Source organism: Myotis yumanensis, unplaced genomic scaffold (assembly GCF_028538775.1).
Source record: "Myotis yumanensis isolate MYYU_CA2020_CCGP unplaced genomic scaffold, mMyoYum1.0.hap1 SCAF_16, whole genome shotgun sequence".
Taxonomy (NCBI): Eukaryota; Metazoa; Chordata; class Mammalia; order Chiroptera; family Vespertilionidae; genus Myotis; species Myotis yumanensis.
In genome coordinates, this window is record NW_027223767.1 from 8,376,995 (window position 1) to 8,395,121 (window position 18,127).

At 45.7% G+C, this 18,127-nt stretch overlaps 1 protein-coding gene across 3 annotated transcripts in view; it reads right to left on the reverse strand.

The window, feature by feature from the left end:
• The window catches only part of MYOCD (myocardin), an 86,172-nt gene that overhangs the window by 6,723 nt on the left and 61,322 nt on the right, over positions 1-18,127 (reverse strand). For all 3 annotated transcript variants that reach the window (XM_070393755.1, XM_070393757.1, XM_070393756.1), the window contains 6 exons: positions 15,589-15,833; positions 14,039-14,192; positions 5,926-6,843; positions 3,465-3,608; positions 2,352-2,480; positions 363-420 (listed from right to left, as the gene is read on the reverse strand). In XM_070393755.1, coding sequence (XP_070249856.1) covers positions 363-420; positions 2,352-2,480; positions 3,465-3,608; positions 5,926-6,843; positions 14,039-14,192; positions 15,589-15,833 — 1,648 coding nt within the window. The remainder of the gene's footprint in view (positions 1-362; positions 421-2,351; positions 2,481-3,464; positions 3,609-5,925; positions 6,844-14,038; positions 14,193-15,588; positions 15,834-18,127) is intronic.

Sequence of the window (18,127 nt, forward strand, 5' to 3'; positions counted from 1 at the left end):
AACCGCTGCCATAGACTTTTCAGTCCCATTTACAGTGAGCACCTGGGTTTACTCCCTAGGCAGTGGTCGGCAAACTGCGGCTCGGCAAACTGCAGCTCGCGAGCCACATGCAGCTCTTTGGCCCCTTGAGTGTGGCCCTTCCACAAAATACCGGCTCTTTCACAAAATACCAACTTCTGCGCATGGGCCACGAAGTTTCAATCGCACTGTATATGCATGCCCACAAGTGGTATTTTGTGGAAGAGCCACACTGAAGGGCTCAAAGAGCCACATGTGCATCGAGAGCCGTGGTTTTCTGACCACGGCCCTAGAGTACATGCGGGTGCAGAGTATCCTGATGGGCAGAACACGGGCAGTCTTACCTCCACTTTCAATGAGGACATCCAGGAGTTCGTCCATCTGCTGACTGCGAGTCATTTGCTATTATGAATTAACCAAAGGAGGACAGAGAAGTCAGAAGGTGGCTCCCTCTTCGATAGGAAATCATTAGAAGCAGCACCACATATTTTTGAACTAGGTTTGGCTAGTTATATTTTTAGTTGGCTAGTTATATTTTTAAAACATAATTTGGCTAGTTATATTTTTAAAACATAAAATTTATCATCTTAACCATTCCTAAGTGTACAGTTCAGTGATATTAAGTACATTCACATTGTTGTGCAACTATCACCACTATCCATCTCCAGAACTGCTCTCATCTTGCAAAAGTGAAACTCTGTCCCCATTAATCAACAACTCCCCATTCCATTCTCCTCTCTGGCCCTGGCAACCACCATTCTACTTTCTGTCCCTATGAATCTGACTACTCTAGATAGCTTATATAGTGGATTCACATATAGTATTTTTCCTTTTGTGACTGGCTTATTTCACTTTGCGTAATGTCTTCAAGGCTCATCCATGTCAGAATTTCCCTCCTCATTAAGGCTGAATAATATTCATTGTATGTATATACCACATTTTGTCTATCCATTCATCCATTGATGGACACCTTTTGGCTTTTGTGAATAATGCTACTATAAACATAGGTGTAACTGGTTTTTGGCCCCTTATCTCACTTTAAAGTGAATATGGCCTAAGAATGTGGCTCATATTTCCCTAGTTCCTCATTGCAATAGTCTGTGGAACTTGTCAACACTTGTAGGGACTGGACCCCTCCCCTCTGGCTCATCGGCATTAAGTAGAGTCTTATTAATGGAAATCCACTTTGCTTGGCCTTTTTCTTTTCTTTTCTCTTCTTTCAAAACTGTGACATTTACAGATACCAGGTTGATATTTACAGATACCAGGGAAAGGAAATGGGGAGAACTAAGACATCTATTGCTCTCACTCCTCTGAGAGTCCAGTCCCAATAAACACAGGTGTCAATAATCAATACAGATGGGAGCACTATTCCAAGAACGAGTCATTCACCAGGCCAGGAGGCATTAGATGCCTACAGGATCTGGCAGGTAATGCAAATGGTCCCAGTGTGGAACAGGAGAGAAGGGTGGAGTGTTGAAGCCATGCTATGGTTCAAGAAGGCAGTGGATACTGTGCCTCTGGTGACTGTTTTCTGAAAGAAATGGGGCCTCAGTGTAGACATATCCCCTAATTTTCCGAAATGAGAAAGCCTAGTTTTTGCACAAAATCTCCTACATATTTAAAAAACTCTCTGAGCCAAGTAAAACCTAACTGTAGGCTGATGTGATCTGTGGAATACAGTATGCAGGAAGCGATGTAGATCTTTTCTGGATTGAGCACATATGAAGGGCTAGCTGATACTTTATCCAAACTCAAGCCATTTGGGAACTAAGACCATTAATTGCTTTTCTTTTTGTACCTTTTCTTTTGAAGAATTTCAAACACAAATAAACCTCTGTTATTATCCAGCTCCATAACCATCAATATATTGCCAGGAACAGTGAATTTTGAAGCTAGGAAGAACCGTAGGAAGTGTCACACTGACCATTGCTCTCATATATTGGAGGACCTATCCGCTGCCTGGACATTTGGTATTAGAACGGTAGAGGTAAGTGTTATATCATTTGGAATCATTACAAAGGAGATATTTGCCCTGTTTCATATAAGAGAAGTTGAGTTCTTGCCCATCCTTAGGGGCAGTGCAGCTGTCTGGTGGCTGAGCTGGCACTAAGTCCAGTCATCTGGGTACCCAGACAAACCTTTTCTCTCTCTTGGCCTCACACAGCTTACATACACATCAGCACCTTTCTGTAGTTAGCATCTAGACACTGTCCATTCTGGTGGGAGGCACCAGATGCACTCAATACCAGAATCCACATGCATGAACCCATGTAAAACAAAGTGCAATTCAGCCAGCCTATTCTTTGATAAAGAACAAATCATGTGCTTACCTGCTTTACTGCATCTTCATAGGATGGAGGCTGTGTTATCTCTGCAACTGTTGAAGTTGACTTAGGAAATGTTGGGGATGGAATTGAAAACTTTGGTCCTGCTTTATCAGAAGACTGCAAACCAGCCATCTGTGTGAGTCAAATGCAGAAACAGACAATTCATGTGTCAGATCTGGTACTGATTCTATAATGGAAACTATGGGCTAAATTTTGGAAAAATAGACTTAAGGGAAAAAAGAGAACGAGGGCTAGGAAAACAAACCAAGTAGATTAACAATAGTATATATCACTATGGACTTATTGCTGGAGGCATTTTAGAATGGGAACCTCACAGATTCATTTCTCACTCCAAGGTGCACCCTCCTCTGTTAGGAGAAAGCAAGATGAGAAAAGGAAATAAAGTGAAACAGTCCAGTCCAATCCTAAGAAGTCCACCACCCCAGGAGTTTCCAGAGCAACTTATCCCCCAGCTGTTCCATTCGTGGCTGGTGCCTTTGCAGAGAGCTGCAGGCACGGCTGGGAGAATCTCTTGGAGACCAGCCTCGTGCACGGAGTGTGTCCTGTGGATAGGCCATTCCAGGGTCTCTGTCTCCAGAACCCTGGCCCCAGCAGGCGGTATGCAGCACCTCTGTGTTGGCCATCACACTTGCTCCTTATCACCTCCCCCCTGCCCTTGGACCACCCACATCCTTCACATCCCTGACTCTTCCACCTGCTGAAATGCGTCATCTCTTCCTTTTTTTGCAGGGCTATTGCACTGTGAATCCAACTTTCTGGATCCTTCTGATCCTTTCCACAGATCCATGTATTTCACTTTCTCCACCAGTATGTCCCACACTCGCCTATTTCAGCTTCACTGAAACCGGTTTGTTCCTCACGGTGTCTCACAAACATACCAGGGTCATGTTATTCACCATGATTTCTGGAATAACGCCGGAAAATGACTTCTTGAAGTACCTCCTAACTTGTATCAGTACATCCATTTCAGGCCTGTTTCTACCTAAAATGTCATTTATTTCTGCCATTGAACCTCATCATTGGGATGAAAAGGATCCACAGAAGAAAGAAGAGGCAAAGTCAATCCCAAGTTTAAACCTTTTCCCAGATGCCTACCTTTTGCTGTACACCTGGGCTTTGGGGACAAGGATTGCCCATAGCACCATGACTGCTGTCTGCCTGGGCTCCAGAGAAAGGGGGATGGAGGCCAGAAGGCTGAGGGGAGAAGCTTGCAGGATGGCCCTCGTGTGCCCCTGAGTTCTATAGAAAGAAAGAAGCACAAGTCAAGCAACCATCAGTGGCATTCTTGAGAATAGCCTTTGTTAACACCTGGCCCTGGTAAGTTCCACTACCAAAGTCTCAGTTCTGGCTTTTATGTATCACCTACTGCTCAAAAGGTTCAGAGGCTCCTACATATCCACAGCATAGGGTTCCACTTCTCCCCAACATTAGTGTTCAAGACTTTAGTCAAGTACTAGTTCCTTCTGCAAGTTTAAGTTCCACTAATCCCTTTATGAGCTCCCCTCAGCATACCCTGTACATGCTACCTCCCTATCGTTTTTTTCCCCCCTCATGGAATGCCTTTTTGCAAACTCTCCTTTTTGAATGCTACACTTCCTTTTAAGTCTACCCCCTTCTCAAAGCCTTACCGGACTTTTCTAGCCCTTCATGATCAATCTGCCACCCCTACCTCTATCGCAATGTCATAGACACAAGTCAGTAATGTTATCCTGGATTGCTCAATATATTTTTATCAAGCAATCGCTCATGCCTTCAAAGGGTGCTTTGTAAACTGTAAATCACTGTACAAATGTTGGTTCTTCTGGAGAGTATCGATATGGTTAGAACTGAATGTGCAGAGCTATGTAAAAAGAGCTGTGTTTACCATTGTTGTCCAGGACACTATGCATTCAATAAATGTTGTCATTGATGATGATAATGCATTTAAGTCCCAACTCCTCCCAAATGGGTGGGCATCATTCATTTGAATGTATTGCTCCACTGGGTTTGCAAAAATGTCTTCTCATTACCTATGGCCACATCTCATACTCCCGGGGTAGAGAATAGTCAGTGTGAAAGGAGCATGTGCTTTAGAATCAGATAATCCCAGGTTCACCTCCCTGAGCCACACTTTCCCCTGCGGCAAATAAAGAATAATGAACCAGAGCCCAAAAGGTTGTTGTGACAATGAACAAGATTACTCATATTCATATACATGTACGTGGCAGGAGTGCAATTAATGCCAGTTTTCTTCTTACTCCCTTATTAATGCCATAGCGCTCAGAATTTTTTCATGATGTAATCCAAGCATGCTTGATGTAACCTTTTCTCAGATAGACTTAAAGAGATGTTCCTAATAATTCTTTGTCTTCATAGACAAAGTAAAGTCTTTGATGATCACCTTGGTCTAGTCTTTGAAATAGTTACTCTTCTGAGCTGTCTCCTACAATTCTGCTCTCATTCTACCCCAAGCACACCGGCTTTCCACCTGATGCTTGAACATCCCATGCAGGCTCCCCCCTCAGGGCCTTGGCACTTGCTGTTCCTCCTTTGCCTAGACCAGTGGTCGGCAAACCGTGGCTCGCGAGCCACATGCGGTTCTTTGGCCCCTCGAGTGTGGCTCTTCCACAAAATACCACGTGTGGGTGTGCACGTACAGTGCGATTGAAACTTCGTGGCCCATGCCCAGAAGTCGGTTTTTGGAAAGGAGATAGACGAAACAAGTATACAAGACGAGTGTGGATGGGAGAGTTGGAAGGGGTCGACCTCAGCAAACTTACCTCAATCAGATTGAGGACATTTTTAGCAAAGGCCAGCTTAGGAGTACCCTCATTAAGTTAATAACAATGTACCTACCTATATAGTTTAAGTTTAAAAAATTTGGCTCTCAAAAGAAATTTCAGTCGTTGTACTGTTAATATTTGGCTCTATTGACTAATGAGTTTGCCGACCACTGGCCTAGGCTGTCTGCACCCCAAATATTCACAAGGCTTCCTCCTTCACTTCTTGAAAGCTTTGCTCAAATATCCCTGGCCCTTTTACCTAAGGTTGCAAATTTCCAAACTCCTCACCCACCTTCTCTGCTTTCTCTCTATAAGATGTATCATCTTCTAATACATTAGATATTTTATTTATTTTTTAAATTTATTGTCTCCCCATGAGAATAGGGAATTTTTGTTGTTGTTGTTGTTAGTTCTGCACTAGTCCCAGGAGACTGAAAGAGGGTCTGGGCTGGCATGCACACAGTAGGTGCTCAGTAGATATTTGCACTCTGCAGACCAACCACACAGAGACCAGTAAGGTCTGGTAACTTCCCTTTTGGCTCTTGGAATGAATTAGTTGGGCCTATGCTGAGGCGTGGTGCCAAGGAATCCTAAAACAGAGTTTGGCCATCTACAGTCCTGGGAGCCAAACCTGATTTGGTAAACAAAGCTTTATTGGAACGCAGCCACGTGCACTTGTTTATAAGTTGTCCGCAGCTGTTTTCGTGCTACAGGGGAGAGTTGATTTGCTCTTAGCAAATCCACACCCCGCTTCCAGGAAGGGGGTGCAGCGGGTGTGGGCAAGGAGCTCTTACCTGTGCAGTACACACCTGGGTGCTGGCAGGTGAGGAGGCCCCGTGCCCTTCTCCCTGAGCACCTGCGGACGAAGGTAGGAAGTAATGGTTGTTCGGCGACGGGGGCAAGCTGATGTGCTGCGGACTTTTCACGGCGCCGAGCGGCGAGTGCTGCGGAGAGCACTGCGGGCTGAGGAAGGTGGAGGGAAGCGCGTGGGCTTGGCCCGCGGGCAGCAGGAGCGGAGCAGCACCGCCCGCCGGCGCCTGGCCGTCTGCGCCGCCCGGTCTGTGCGCAGAGACCTGCCCGGCCGCGAAGGGGCAGCTGGAGGCCGCGTCCTCCTGCTTGATGGGCGCCCCCAGGAAGGGAGGCGGCTCCGGCTCGGCGGCGCCCTTGCTCCGCTTCTGCTTCTGCAGCTGCAGGCGCAGCTCCTCCACGTGCCGCTGCTCCTGCTGCAGCTTCCAGGTGAGCTCATTGATCACCTTCTGCTTCTCCACCAGCATCTTGTCCTTCTCGGAGTCCAGCCCGTCCAGCTCGGGAGGGACGCTGCCGCCGCCGCTCAGGCTGCCCACCAGGCTGTCGTCGGGGCCCAGGCGCCCGGGGGACGGGTGCAGCCCGAAGGAGGGCGACGCATCGTGGAAGGTGTCGGGCAGGGACCCGGCCAGCGACAGGTCAGAGGAGGCGGGCGAGATGGGGGGGCTGGAGCTGGTGCTGCCGAAGTGGTAGAAGCCGTTGGACAAGGCGCCGGCGGACGGGGAGGACTGGTAATGGGGCAGAGCGCCGGTGGGCGTGACGGGAAAGGTGACGGTGGTGATGTCCCCGAAGCTGGGCACGGGGCTCCCCGCGCAGTCCTGGAAGGGCCGCAGCCGGTCCATGAGCGCCGTCTTGGTGCCTGACACCGGCAGGCCTCGGAGCCGAAGCTGCTGTCTTAACTCGGACACCTGAAGAGAGCGGGGCACGTTACTGTGCTGTTCATGACAGTGTTTTAAACGTGTATTATTATTACATTAACTTCAAACGATCACAAATGCAGTCTCACAGTGTCCACTTCTCTTTTTATTATTTCTGTCTCACTTCCACCCCTGCACCCAATATAAATCAGTTTTGCACAATTTTAATAATGCTCTTACAATGTGTCCTATACCATGTTTTCATGGCTCCTGAATCATAGACCTATCCTGGAAATGTAGAGCCCACATGAACCACAGAATTACCTCTGTGCTGCCTGCCAATCCCATCTTAGTCCTGTCCCCATTTTACAGATGGGAAGACTGATATCTGCCTAAGTTCAGGCATCAGCTGGCAACCAGTCATCCTGCAGCACACTAACACTCCGGTGTGGTGCCTCCTACCTCCCCACCCGTCCTCCTTGTGGGCGATTCTCAAACCCCAGCAGGTGCTGGAGCCCAGGCCTGCGGATTCTTACACAGGTAGCCGGGCCCCTGGGGGTTCTTACACAGGTAGCTGGGCCCCTACACCAGTTTCTGGTTCAGTGGGTCAGGGGTGGGGGCTGAGAGGTGCCTTTCTGACAAGTTCCCGGGTCGCTGATGCCGCTGGTCCCGGCCCAGTGTTGGAGAACCGCAGCTGTACATTAACACCCTGTTCTGAGTTTAACAGCTGGCGAATAGCAGCGCTCTACTGAGAGAGAGAGGTGTGGCAATAAGACCCTCCATTCAAATGCTGGCCCTGCCCTTCCTAGTTCAGTGGTCACCCTGTGCCCCAGCTCCGCTCCTGCACAACAGAGACAATCCTACCACTTTATAGTCTCCCGTGAGGATTAAAGTAGCTTAAACAGTGGAAAGCACTGGGAAGAGTACTTTGCACATGGTCAGTGCATGTAGGGGCTGTTATTGTTATGTTGACGCACATGTAATTATTTCATCCCTGCACTTTTCCATGTTCATGAATTTTAACCATCAGATATCTAAAAAAATAGAAACCAAATAAATAATAATGAATGCAAATGATGGAATACTTTACACCTATTAAAACTGATGCTATAAATATTTGTTGATATAAAAATAATTATTTATGGTATAGTATTACATCTAAAAGGTTTCAATTATTTCATTCTATTTTCTAAGAATTATATATATATATAGTATATATATACACACACTGTGTATATATATATATATATATATACACACACACACACACACACACACACACACATATAATGTATATGAATATATATTTAAGCCTGTGCTTGCAGATTATAATATCTGGATAAAGATGTGCTAAAATGTTAATGATGGTTCTCTTTATCTGTATTTCCTAAGTACTTCCCATAAGCATATTACTTTTATAATTAAAACAGGAACCATTTTAAATACCTAAATGGCAATAATTCCATGAAACAGCTAGAAGAATATATACGGAAATATCCTTCTGATATTCTTTAGGGGAAGACCTTTTGAGCATAAAACCAAAGAAGCTAATCATAAAAAGTTGACCAAAAAAATTTGAAAACTCCTATCAGTCACAAAATGAAGATGCAAATGCAAATAGAATTTTAAGAAAAAATAGTTGCAGGAAAAATAATAAAGTATTAGTATGCTCGATGTGCCAAGCGTGTTTAACAACCCCGAAGAGAAAGATGGACACCCAACATACAAATGGGCAATGGACATCATCCAACTCTTCACAAAAGAGAACATTTTTAAATGGCCAATAATGTATGCATACCATCATCAGTAGTCCAAGATTTGCAAACAAAAATTATACATATTTTTGTATTCATCTAATTGACAAAGAAATTTGCAATAGCACTTTGTGTTACTTAAATAGCAGCAAAAATAAATGAATAAAATTTTTAAATTGGTGAGAGAGAGAGAGAGAGAGAGAGAGAGAGACACATTGATATGAGAGGCAATCAATAGGTTGCCTCCTGACTGGAGACTGGACCCACAACTTGGGTGTGTGCCCTGACCAGGAATCAAATCCACCACCCTTTGGTGTATGGGATGATGCTCCAACCAACTGAGCCACACTGGCCAAGGCTAAAAATGTTTTTTGGTTTGTGTTTGTTTATTTTGTTTTTAAGCTATTTTATACTTAACTAGATGCCTGGTGCATGTGCATGGGATGGGGCGGGCGGGGGGGCGGGGGGGGGGCTTAGCCTGGCCTGCACCCTCTCACAATCCAGGACCACTGGCTCCTAACCACTCACCTGCCTGCCTGCCTGATCACCCCTAACCACTCATCTGCCTGTCTGATTGCCCCTAACCACTCGCTGCCTACCTGATTGCTCCTAACTGCTCGCCTGCCTGCCCAATCCGGGACCTCTCAGACATCCCTCTCGCAATCCAGGACCGCTGGCTCCTAACCGCTTGCCTGACTGCTTACCTGATCTCCCCTAACCACTCACCTGCCTGCCTGATGGCCCCTAACCACTCTGCCTGGCTGCCTGATTGCCCCTAACCACTCTGCCTTGGCCCACAACACCGCAGCTTCATCGGGAAGGTTGTCCGAAAGGATGTCTGGAAGGACGTCCGGAAGGTTGTTTGGCTGTTCGGTCTAATCAGCATAATACACTTTTATTATTATAAATATTCGGCTATTCTGAGTGTGGTCCATGGACCAGCAGCACTTGCAGCATTGGGGAACATGTTAGAAATTCAGAATCTCAGGCCCCTCCCAGACCTACTGAATCGAAAGCTGCATTTTACCCAGAGCCCCTGTGACTCATGTGCACACCCATGTCTGAGAAGTGCTAACACTGCTTCTGGGACTAGTGAGGCATAGTTGTTCAGGACAGAAAGTGGGCAATATGTAGCAAGAACTTCTAAAAATGGTAATATGTTTTGGTTCAGAAATTCCATTCCTATGTATTTAGCCTGGGGAGATATTTAGATAAATTAATAAGTGTATGTACAAATTATATTTTTAACAGTAAACATTTGGAAGCAAGTTAAATGTTTAACAGAGGAATGTTAACTAGGTGGTGAAATAATATACTGCTATTAAAAATTAAAGGATTTTTTACTATTAAGAGTTATAAAAAATGTTCATATGTTAAACAAAAATGCATGTCAGAAATTTATGCTCACATAGTTATTTTAAAGCAAAATATGTCCATATCCATTTCAAGACTAGAAGGAAATAGAATCTGTTATGTGAGTCAACTGCCTTTTAAAATACTCCTTACTTCTCTATACACAAATGTATTTCACTAGTGAATAATATTATTTTACACTCAGCTGAAAGGTATTTTTAAAGGATTAAGACAATTTACACTGCCCCAAGCAATACATATGCTCCCCCGCCGCCCCCCCCCCCCCCCCCCCCAAGTCTTGCTAGCATTGCTTTTATTATTTTCTTTTAGATTTGCTGGTTGGAAAAAGTGCAAAGTGCCAACTCATTGTTTTAATTTTGAATTGCTTACAATTAATGAGTTCTGCATTTATTTTTGGAATCTGTTCTGACACTGGATAATTTAAAGTACATTATCAAATAATGTAGCTCATATTCTAAAGTGAACTGGATGCTGGGTAAGTTCAGTTTACCTTACATTTCAGAATATTATGCTGTGTGGGCTTGCTTGGAACCAAGTTTTGTATACATCTCCTTCCTACATTGATTAGTGTTTCAATCATTGATAATGTAAACCATTTATTATGAAAAATTTCAAACATACATGAAAGTAATAGAAAAGTATAATGAACCCCATATAACCATCAACCACTTTCAATAATTATCAACTCATGCCCAATCTTGTTTCATTTATACCCAAACCACTTCTTCCCCTATGTTTTCTGAATTATGTTGCAGGAGATCATATAATTTAATCTGTAGGAATTTGGTATCTATCTCTAAAAGATAAGTACTTTTAAAAAAACACAGATACAATACCATTATCACATCTAAAAAATATGAACCATTATTTCTTAGTCTCTATCAAATATTGCCCCAGTTTTTAAATTTCCCATTCACCTTCACATTCTTATTCTCTCTCTCTCTACCACTAGTTTGTTAGAAACTGGATACAAAACAAACAAAAAATGGACTGTGATATTACTGCTTGTAAGTTTTTAATGAGAAACTAACCTCTATTCTCTGTACTTTCCCCCCTTAATTTCTATATAGCAAAACATGAGCATTTATGGAAAATATCGCCTCATTGCCTTACCTTTCTGGTTATTTAAAAAAAATGTTTGTATTGGTTTTAGAGAGGAGAGATAGGGAGAGGGAAAGAGAGAGAAAGAAACATCAATGTGAGAGAGAAACATCAATTGGTTGCCTCCAGTATGCCCCCGACTGGGCATCAAACCTGCAACCTAGGTAAGTGCCCTGACCGGGAATCAAACCAGCGACCTTTCGGTGCACAGGACAACACTCAGCCAACTGAGCTACACTGGCCAGGTTCTGATTACTTTTTTGGAGGGTCACCTTCATTAATTCCTCTTATTTCTTCCTTTCCCAAAGTGTGATTACATCATTTGCTTCCCTTATTCCTCTTCTATCCTCCCTTTCTCCCTGTTCCATTCTCCTCGCTACTCTTTCCATTTTGCTCTCCTTCTATCTCATCCACTCTTCTAGTTTCAACCCTCCCCACTAAGAAAACAATCCCCAAATTTCTGTCCCTATGCCCAACAACACAGCTGAGCCCAACCAACTTGGTATATTTCTAACAGAACCTGCTGGTACCGGAGACTCAGCTTTCCCAGACTGAATAAACTTGCCAGTGTCCCCCCATATCAGCTCCCCAAGCTACCTTCCCAGTTTGCCACCTGTGCAAACTCTCCCATTCACCCAGTTAAGCTTTCTTTCTCTCCTCTCTCCCACACCCCATGGTCAAGTCCAGTCTTCTGTCTGTCCCTTCCTTTCTTTCCATTCTCATCTGAAGGGGCAAACCCTTTGAAATCAGTCACTTAAGTTCAGATCCCAGTTTTGTCATCCATTATTTAATCTCTTTAAGATTTTGATTTTTACATTCCCATTTAAAATGTATGTTGTGGGGTAAAATTTAAAGCAAATCTACTTAGCATGGCTGACTGACAGCTTATATTAAAAAATGCTAGTTGCCATTGTCATCGCCATCATCTCCTAATGCCTGTGCTAATTACTGAGACTGTGACCAGCCGGTGACCCCAAGAACAGAGCTTGGGGGCCTCCAGGGCTGGCACATCATGTATGGACCATCTTTTTCTGGCTCAGGCATCTCTAGTCCTACCTGACCAGGCTCCCATCCAGTGCGAGACTCCTTTCAAAAGAAATCTTTGTTATTGTGGTAGAAGACATGTAACATAAAACTCACCATTTAATCATGAGCACCAGTACATCGACGATGTTGTGCAAATATCAGCAGGATCTTCTCCAGAACCTTTCCGGGATCTCAAATTGAACCCCTGTCCCCATGAAACACTGACTCCCCACTCTCACCTCCTCCAGCCCCTAGTAACCTGCATCTACTTGCTGTCTCTATGAAGTTGACTACGGGAGGTACCTTATATACGTGGACTCATACAATATTTGTCTCTGTGTCTGGATTATTTCACGGTGTAATGTTTCCCAGGTGAGGAAGCCTGCTTTGATCTCGATGGGTTTATGATCTGGGGAGTGGAAGGTGGGTACCCTACGGCTCTGGAGAGCATTGTCATGCACTTGGCATCCCCGTCTAGGTTTATGGATGCCAAGTCCAAACCTGAGCACTTGTATTCCAAGTGGGAGGAATAGAGAAACCTTTGATATTAGGACCCAAGATACACATTGTTTACTGGTGTTGGCACTCGGCAGCCATGGAATTTCCTTTAATTTGTAATAATCCCAATCCTACCTCCCCTCAAAGAAGATAATGACCAAGTACTGAGCATGGGAATGAGGGTGGCAATGAGGACTGAGACAGGGCCGTGGCACTGGCCCAGTGAAGACTAGGGGGCTTTTATGAATTTAGTCTTTTGGGAACCATGATAAGTAAGATCCTTTGTGGGTAAACAGGTGTCATCATTGAGAGTAAGGAGGCGCTGCAGACAGCTGGTGTGCTCGCACAGTAGAGCAGCAAGGCACTGCGCTCACCCTTTTCAGTTCTGTGTGAATCCTGGGTGGATGCATGCACCGTGCTGAGGGTTCCTCTGAACCACACCAGGCTCAGCTCAAAGCTCAGGGGCATCTCAGTAACTGAGGGTCTGTGGTCAGTGACCAGAGTAAACTGCTAGCACATACATATCATGTTGCAAGTTGCTGCTACATTTCAGAAGGTCTCTGACTGGATTTCATAGACTAGTGCATTGCTTTAAATTATATAATGGACATAGAGTTACCATCATTTTATCTTGTTAAATAAGGACTAGTATCCTAATTTAATAACTAGAAGACTGGTACATGGATTCGTGCACCAGTGGGGTCCCTTGGCCTGGCCTGTGCCCTCTCGCAATCTGGGACCCCTCAGGGGAAATTGGATAGCCAGTTTCGGTCTGATCCCTGCAGGTCCGATCCTTGCAGGCCCGATCCAGACAGGAGGGAGCCCCATCCTGTGGGTTGAGCGTCTGTCCCCTGGTGGTCAGTGTGCATCATAGTGACCGGTCAACCAGTCATTTGGTCATTCGGTTGCTTAGGCTTTTATTTATATAGATATTTCTTTAAATAAAAAGAAACAAAACTTTCTCAGAAACACTCAGCTTTCATCTACTATCATCATTTCCTACTGGAAAGTATCTTTCAGCATTCAAAACATTGAGAGAAAATAAGTACTTTGAATAAATATTAGTCAGATCTGTTGAACATACTTAGATTTATGAAAAGCCCTTTATATGGTTTTTATTTTCCTCATTTTACCAGAGATTGGTAAGAGGTCATCATGGGATTGGCCACTGGCTCAGAGCTCATATCAATCCCATAGCTACTCTTTGTGCTACGTTCTATCATGTATATACGATTCCATTGGATTTTCATGATAAACCATTTATGCAAATGAGGAATCTGAGGTGCTAAAAATTAAGAAACTAACCCAAGGTTGCATAGCCAGTCAAGGTTGGGTATTTAACCACAGCAGTTAATACTCTGTCACCTACTGAGTCTCTCCCATATTCTTCTTCATCATGTTCTATACAAGAAATCAGTTGGTGAAAATGTTATTTAAAATGTACTGATGTATTTGTTTAAAAAAAGAAAAGAAAATCATGCCCAATCCTATACCTTCAGATCATCCAGGTTTGATGGAAGTGGGCCTGGCTTGAGAGAAGAGACACCGGTTTGTCCAGAAAAGCTGTTTTTGACAGGAGACAGAGGGGTACTGCTCAGTGGTGTTGAAGAAGAGTTTGGATTTCTGACCATCTGCTCGTTTGGTTCCCTGAAAACAAACAAAAAAGAGGGACTTGAAATACAGTCAGATCTATATATTGTGATATATAAGAAATATATATATTTGTTGTTCATACAATTTCTGGCTCACGGCTAAAATACTTGGGATTTCCCAAGTGAGGAGAGTGACAGAGGTGTCTCTTGTTATATTAACGAGGTGGCTTTTGGACTCTATCTAAGGAGGGATGCTGGCTGCCAGGAGAATCCATCCCGTGATTAGAGGGTAGAAACTTTTGGTCCCACCGCCTTCTCATTCCCTGGCCTCCAGGCAGGGTGAGGGACTGGAGATTGAATTCACCAATGGCCAATGATGTAATCAGCCCTGGCTTTGCCATGAAGCTTCCACAAAAACCCAAAAGGTTGGGGGCCAGAATGTTTCTGGGTTGGTGACAATGTGGAGGTACTGGCAGAGTAGCCGGCTTAGAGCGGGTTTGGAAGCTCCATGCCCCTCCCCACACCTTGCCCTATGCATCTCTTCCATCTGGCTGTTCCTCAGTGTATTCTTTCACAATAAACCAGTGATCTAGTAAGTAAAATGTTTCTCTGAGTTCCATGAGCCGCTCTAGCATATTAATCAAACCCAAGGAGTAGGCTGTGAGAATCTCCGATCTATAGTTGGTTGACCAGAAGCCCATGTAACAATTTCTGGACAACTTCTGGTATCTTAAGAAGGTGAGAGCACCTCAGTCTTGGGGACTGAGCCCTTACCTGTGGATTCTGATGCTATTTCCAGGTAGCTAGTGTCAGAATGAAGGTGAATTGTTGGACACCCTGCTGGTGTTGGGAAATCGCTTGATGATGTGGGGAAAACATCCCCCACGTACTGGAATTGGGTGACCAGAACCCTTAGGGGGTGACTTCTATTTAGATGAGATCACAAGTTAATTGTCTACAAGGATCAGGCAGGGTGAGGAAAACCACAACAGGCTAGCTGGCAAGTGACACTCAGGCCGAGTCTGGGGGAGACCGGAGGGAGTGGTGGAGACTTTGGCATATGGGTGGGGTGTATACATGCGTGACTTAGCAGATGCAGCCCTGTGGAGCAGAAGCAAGCCTGTGGAGCTTGGCTGTACTCAGCATAATGGCCAGCGTCACCCAAGGCTGAACAGGGAGACAGCTGAACGCCCACCCCAATTGCAGAGAAACCTCTCTGTTCCACTTGCAGTCTCAAAGTGGTCACACCGCCCTTTTCCCAGGGAGCCTGTTATTAGGGGCATTGATTTCCTTGCTCCTGAAAAGGCCTATGTTCCTGAAAAGGTATGCCCAGTTTCCAAACATAACAGGTGAGGCACGATGCAGCATGGGACTTGGCCACGGGCGCTGGCCTGGTGCCCGGGCAGAGAGGAGCCACCCACCCTGTGTGCAGCCCGGGGTCTGGGACTCACTTGAGCTGAGTGGGGTGGATGCTGGTGTAGCCGAAGCGCTGCTGCTGCTGCTGGCTGAGGATCTGCAGCTGCAGGAACAGCTGCTGCTGCTGTAACAGCCGCGCGTAGGCCGAGTCCATGGGTGGCGGCGACTTCTCTGCCTTCTGGTCCGGGGGGATGTACTGGTGGTACTTGAGCTTCTTCACCTTTGGCTTGGGGTCCTTGGGTTTCTTGTGGCGGTTCTTACTGTCGCTCAAGGACTTGGACTGCAAGAGGATGGAGACGAACATGGCATTAGGTGATGGAGAGAAAGACTGGTGTCATGGGAACACGCGAGGAGGGTCTATCCGATAGATGTTCTCTAATCTCAGACATACAGACAGCAAAGCATGATGTGCAGAGACCCTGGGACATGGAGATGTCTAATGGACTGGAAGCACACCCCTTAGGTGGGGATCTTGAACCTTAGAAGTGGCTCCTAGAGCTTTTTCCTCCCAGAGTAGAGTGAGAACACTTTCCTCATCTCAGACCAACTGCCGTCTAATACATTCTGATCTTGGGGCTGATTCATAGGAAAGTACTCTCATATGTATACATGGAATCACTGCTGGCTAAGCACTTGACGTAGTAATGCCATACATTTAGATGAAATTAACCTTGACTTTGAAAATCCAGAATGTGAAGTTTTGCTGCTTCAGGCTGAAAAATAATATAGACTGTCCCTCCCACCACCATCCCTAATTCTGATATAAAATCAGCAAGTGGTACCCTCGGAATACTGTACTTACTATGGGGAGGGTTAGCCACGCCCTGGGACCCCTCTGGAAGTTACCCTTTGTAGAGTGTGATTTGGACATATCAAGAGAAGTTAAGCGTACAGGCTAGGGAGTGAAGAGAAATTTCTGAAGGTGGTACAAGCACCTTACTACATCTTAGTTACCTCACCTCCAAGTTGGGGAAAATAGTCTCTATTTCCTGTCTCAGTGACCAATGTAAGGGTGATGAAAGACAGTACTCAAGTAACAACAGGGCTAGGGGGCAGTGAGATTAGATCTATGATCTAAAATCAAAGGCCTCCATATGTTAGGAAGCAATAGGTTCATACTGTGATCAGCTGAAAAACATAAATTTCAAACCTTGACTTTTTCCAGAAGGTTGAAGTGAAGAACATGGATATCATGACGGAAGATTCTTGAGAATTTGGGGAAAAGGTGGAGGGAACGTGTGGTACCAGCAGTGCCCAGAAGAGGGGGCTCCTGCATAGCTGGCAGGCCCGTTCTGAAGGGCAGCATCCCCAATTTAACCACAAAACACACACCTGAAGGTGACCTACCCAGGGGAGCTGCCCACTTGCCTTCCTCCGACCAGCGCATCCCATCACCGAAGCCTCTTTGTTTTCTCAAGGAGGCATCTGGGAGACTAATGAATAATGAGCACGCGTCCTTCCCTGCTCGTTAATTGATTAGCATTCCAGTTAATGAATCAGTCTCACACCTGGAGGACTTCTCCGGGCCCCGCAGTCAGCTCTGCGCTGCTTGGCAGCTTCTGTTCCCACCTCATCTGGGACTTACCTTGTCCCGGGAGCTTCAGCCCTGAGTCTAGCTAAGGATTTTCTCTCCATGTTGCCTTACTTAGCACAGGGACTGAGCCATCCAGAAGGTTCTAAAACCGAGCCTTTTTCTCGCTGAGCCACTGCAGTGAGGGCAAAGACTACTGAGCACATGGAGCTCTGAATTCATGGACCTGTGCCGTTTCACACTCTTTCTGAGGCCAGAGGCTATTACAGCTGTGGGTTTGTTTTGCTGTTTCCTACCCAGAACTGCATGGCCAACGTAAGGGGAGAACAACCTAAGGCAGTGGTGCATCCAAGGTCCAGGGGCTTAAGACCCAGGCCCGAAGGTGTAAGGTAGGTGAGTGTAATGTGATAGGGAACGGTGTACCCTGTGGCCTGGAGGTTCCTCACTCAACCTGCATGCACACAGTAGGGCTGCCACACAACACAGCAGCCCCTGCCTGCGAGATAAAGTCAAACTCGTCAGCCACAGCAGGCTGGTGCCAAACTGCCTAGACCTGCCCTCTCCAGCCGCTCACCTGCCTCTTTTCCTTGTAATTTTCTGCTGTTTTGGAACTCCCTCCTCCACTTGTTGTATGACTCCAGCTCATCCTCTGAGACCAGCCCAAACCTCAACTCACCAGGGAAGCTTTTCCTAACTCACAGCCATGTCTCCTATCTGTGAGTCTCATATGGCATGGCCACACCCCTGCTGAGGGGAGGGGACTGAAATCCAGCCCTCACTCTGCTTCCGAGGTTGTTGGTCCTGAGGCGGGACTATGGCTGCCTGGGGAAGGGGAACCTCTTCTTATCTATATATATAAAAGCCTAAGCGACCAAATGACCAAACAACCAGTTGACCGGTCGCTATGGCGTGCACTGACCACCAGGGGACACTCAACACACAGGATCGGGCTCCCTCCTGTCTGGATGGGGCCTGCAGGGATGGGACCAAAACTGGCTATCTGACATCTTCCAAGGGGTCCCAGATTGTGAGAGGGCACAGGC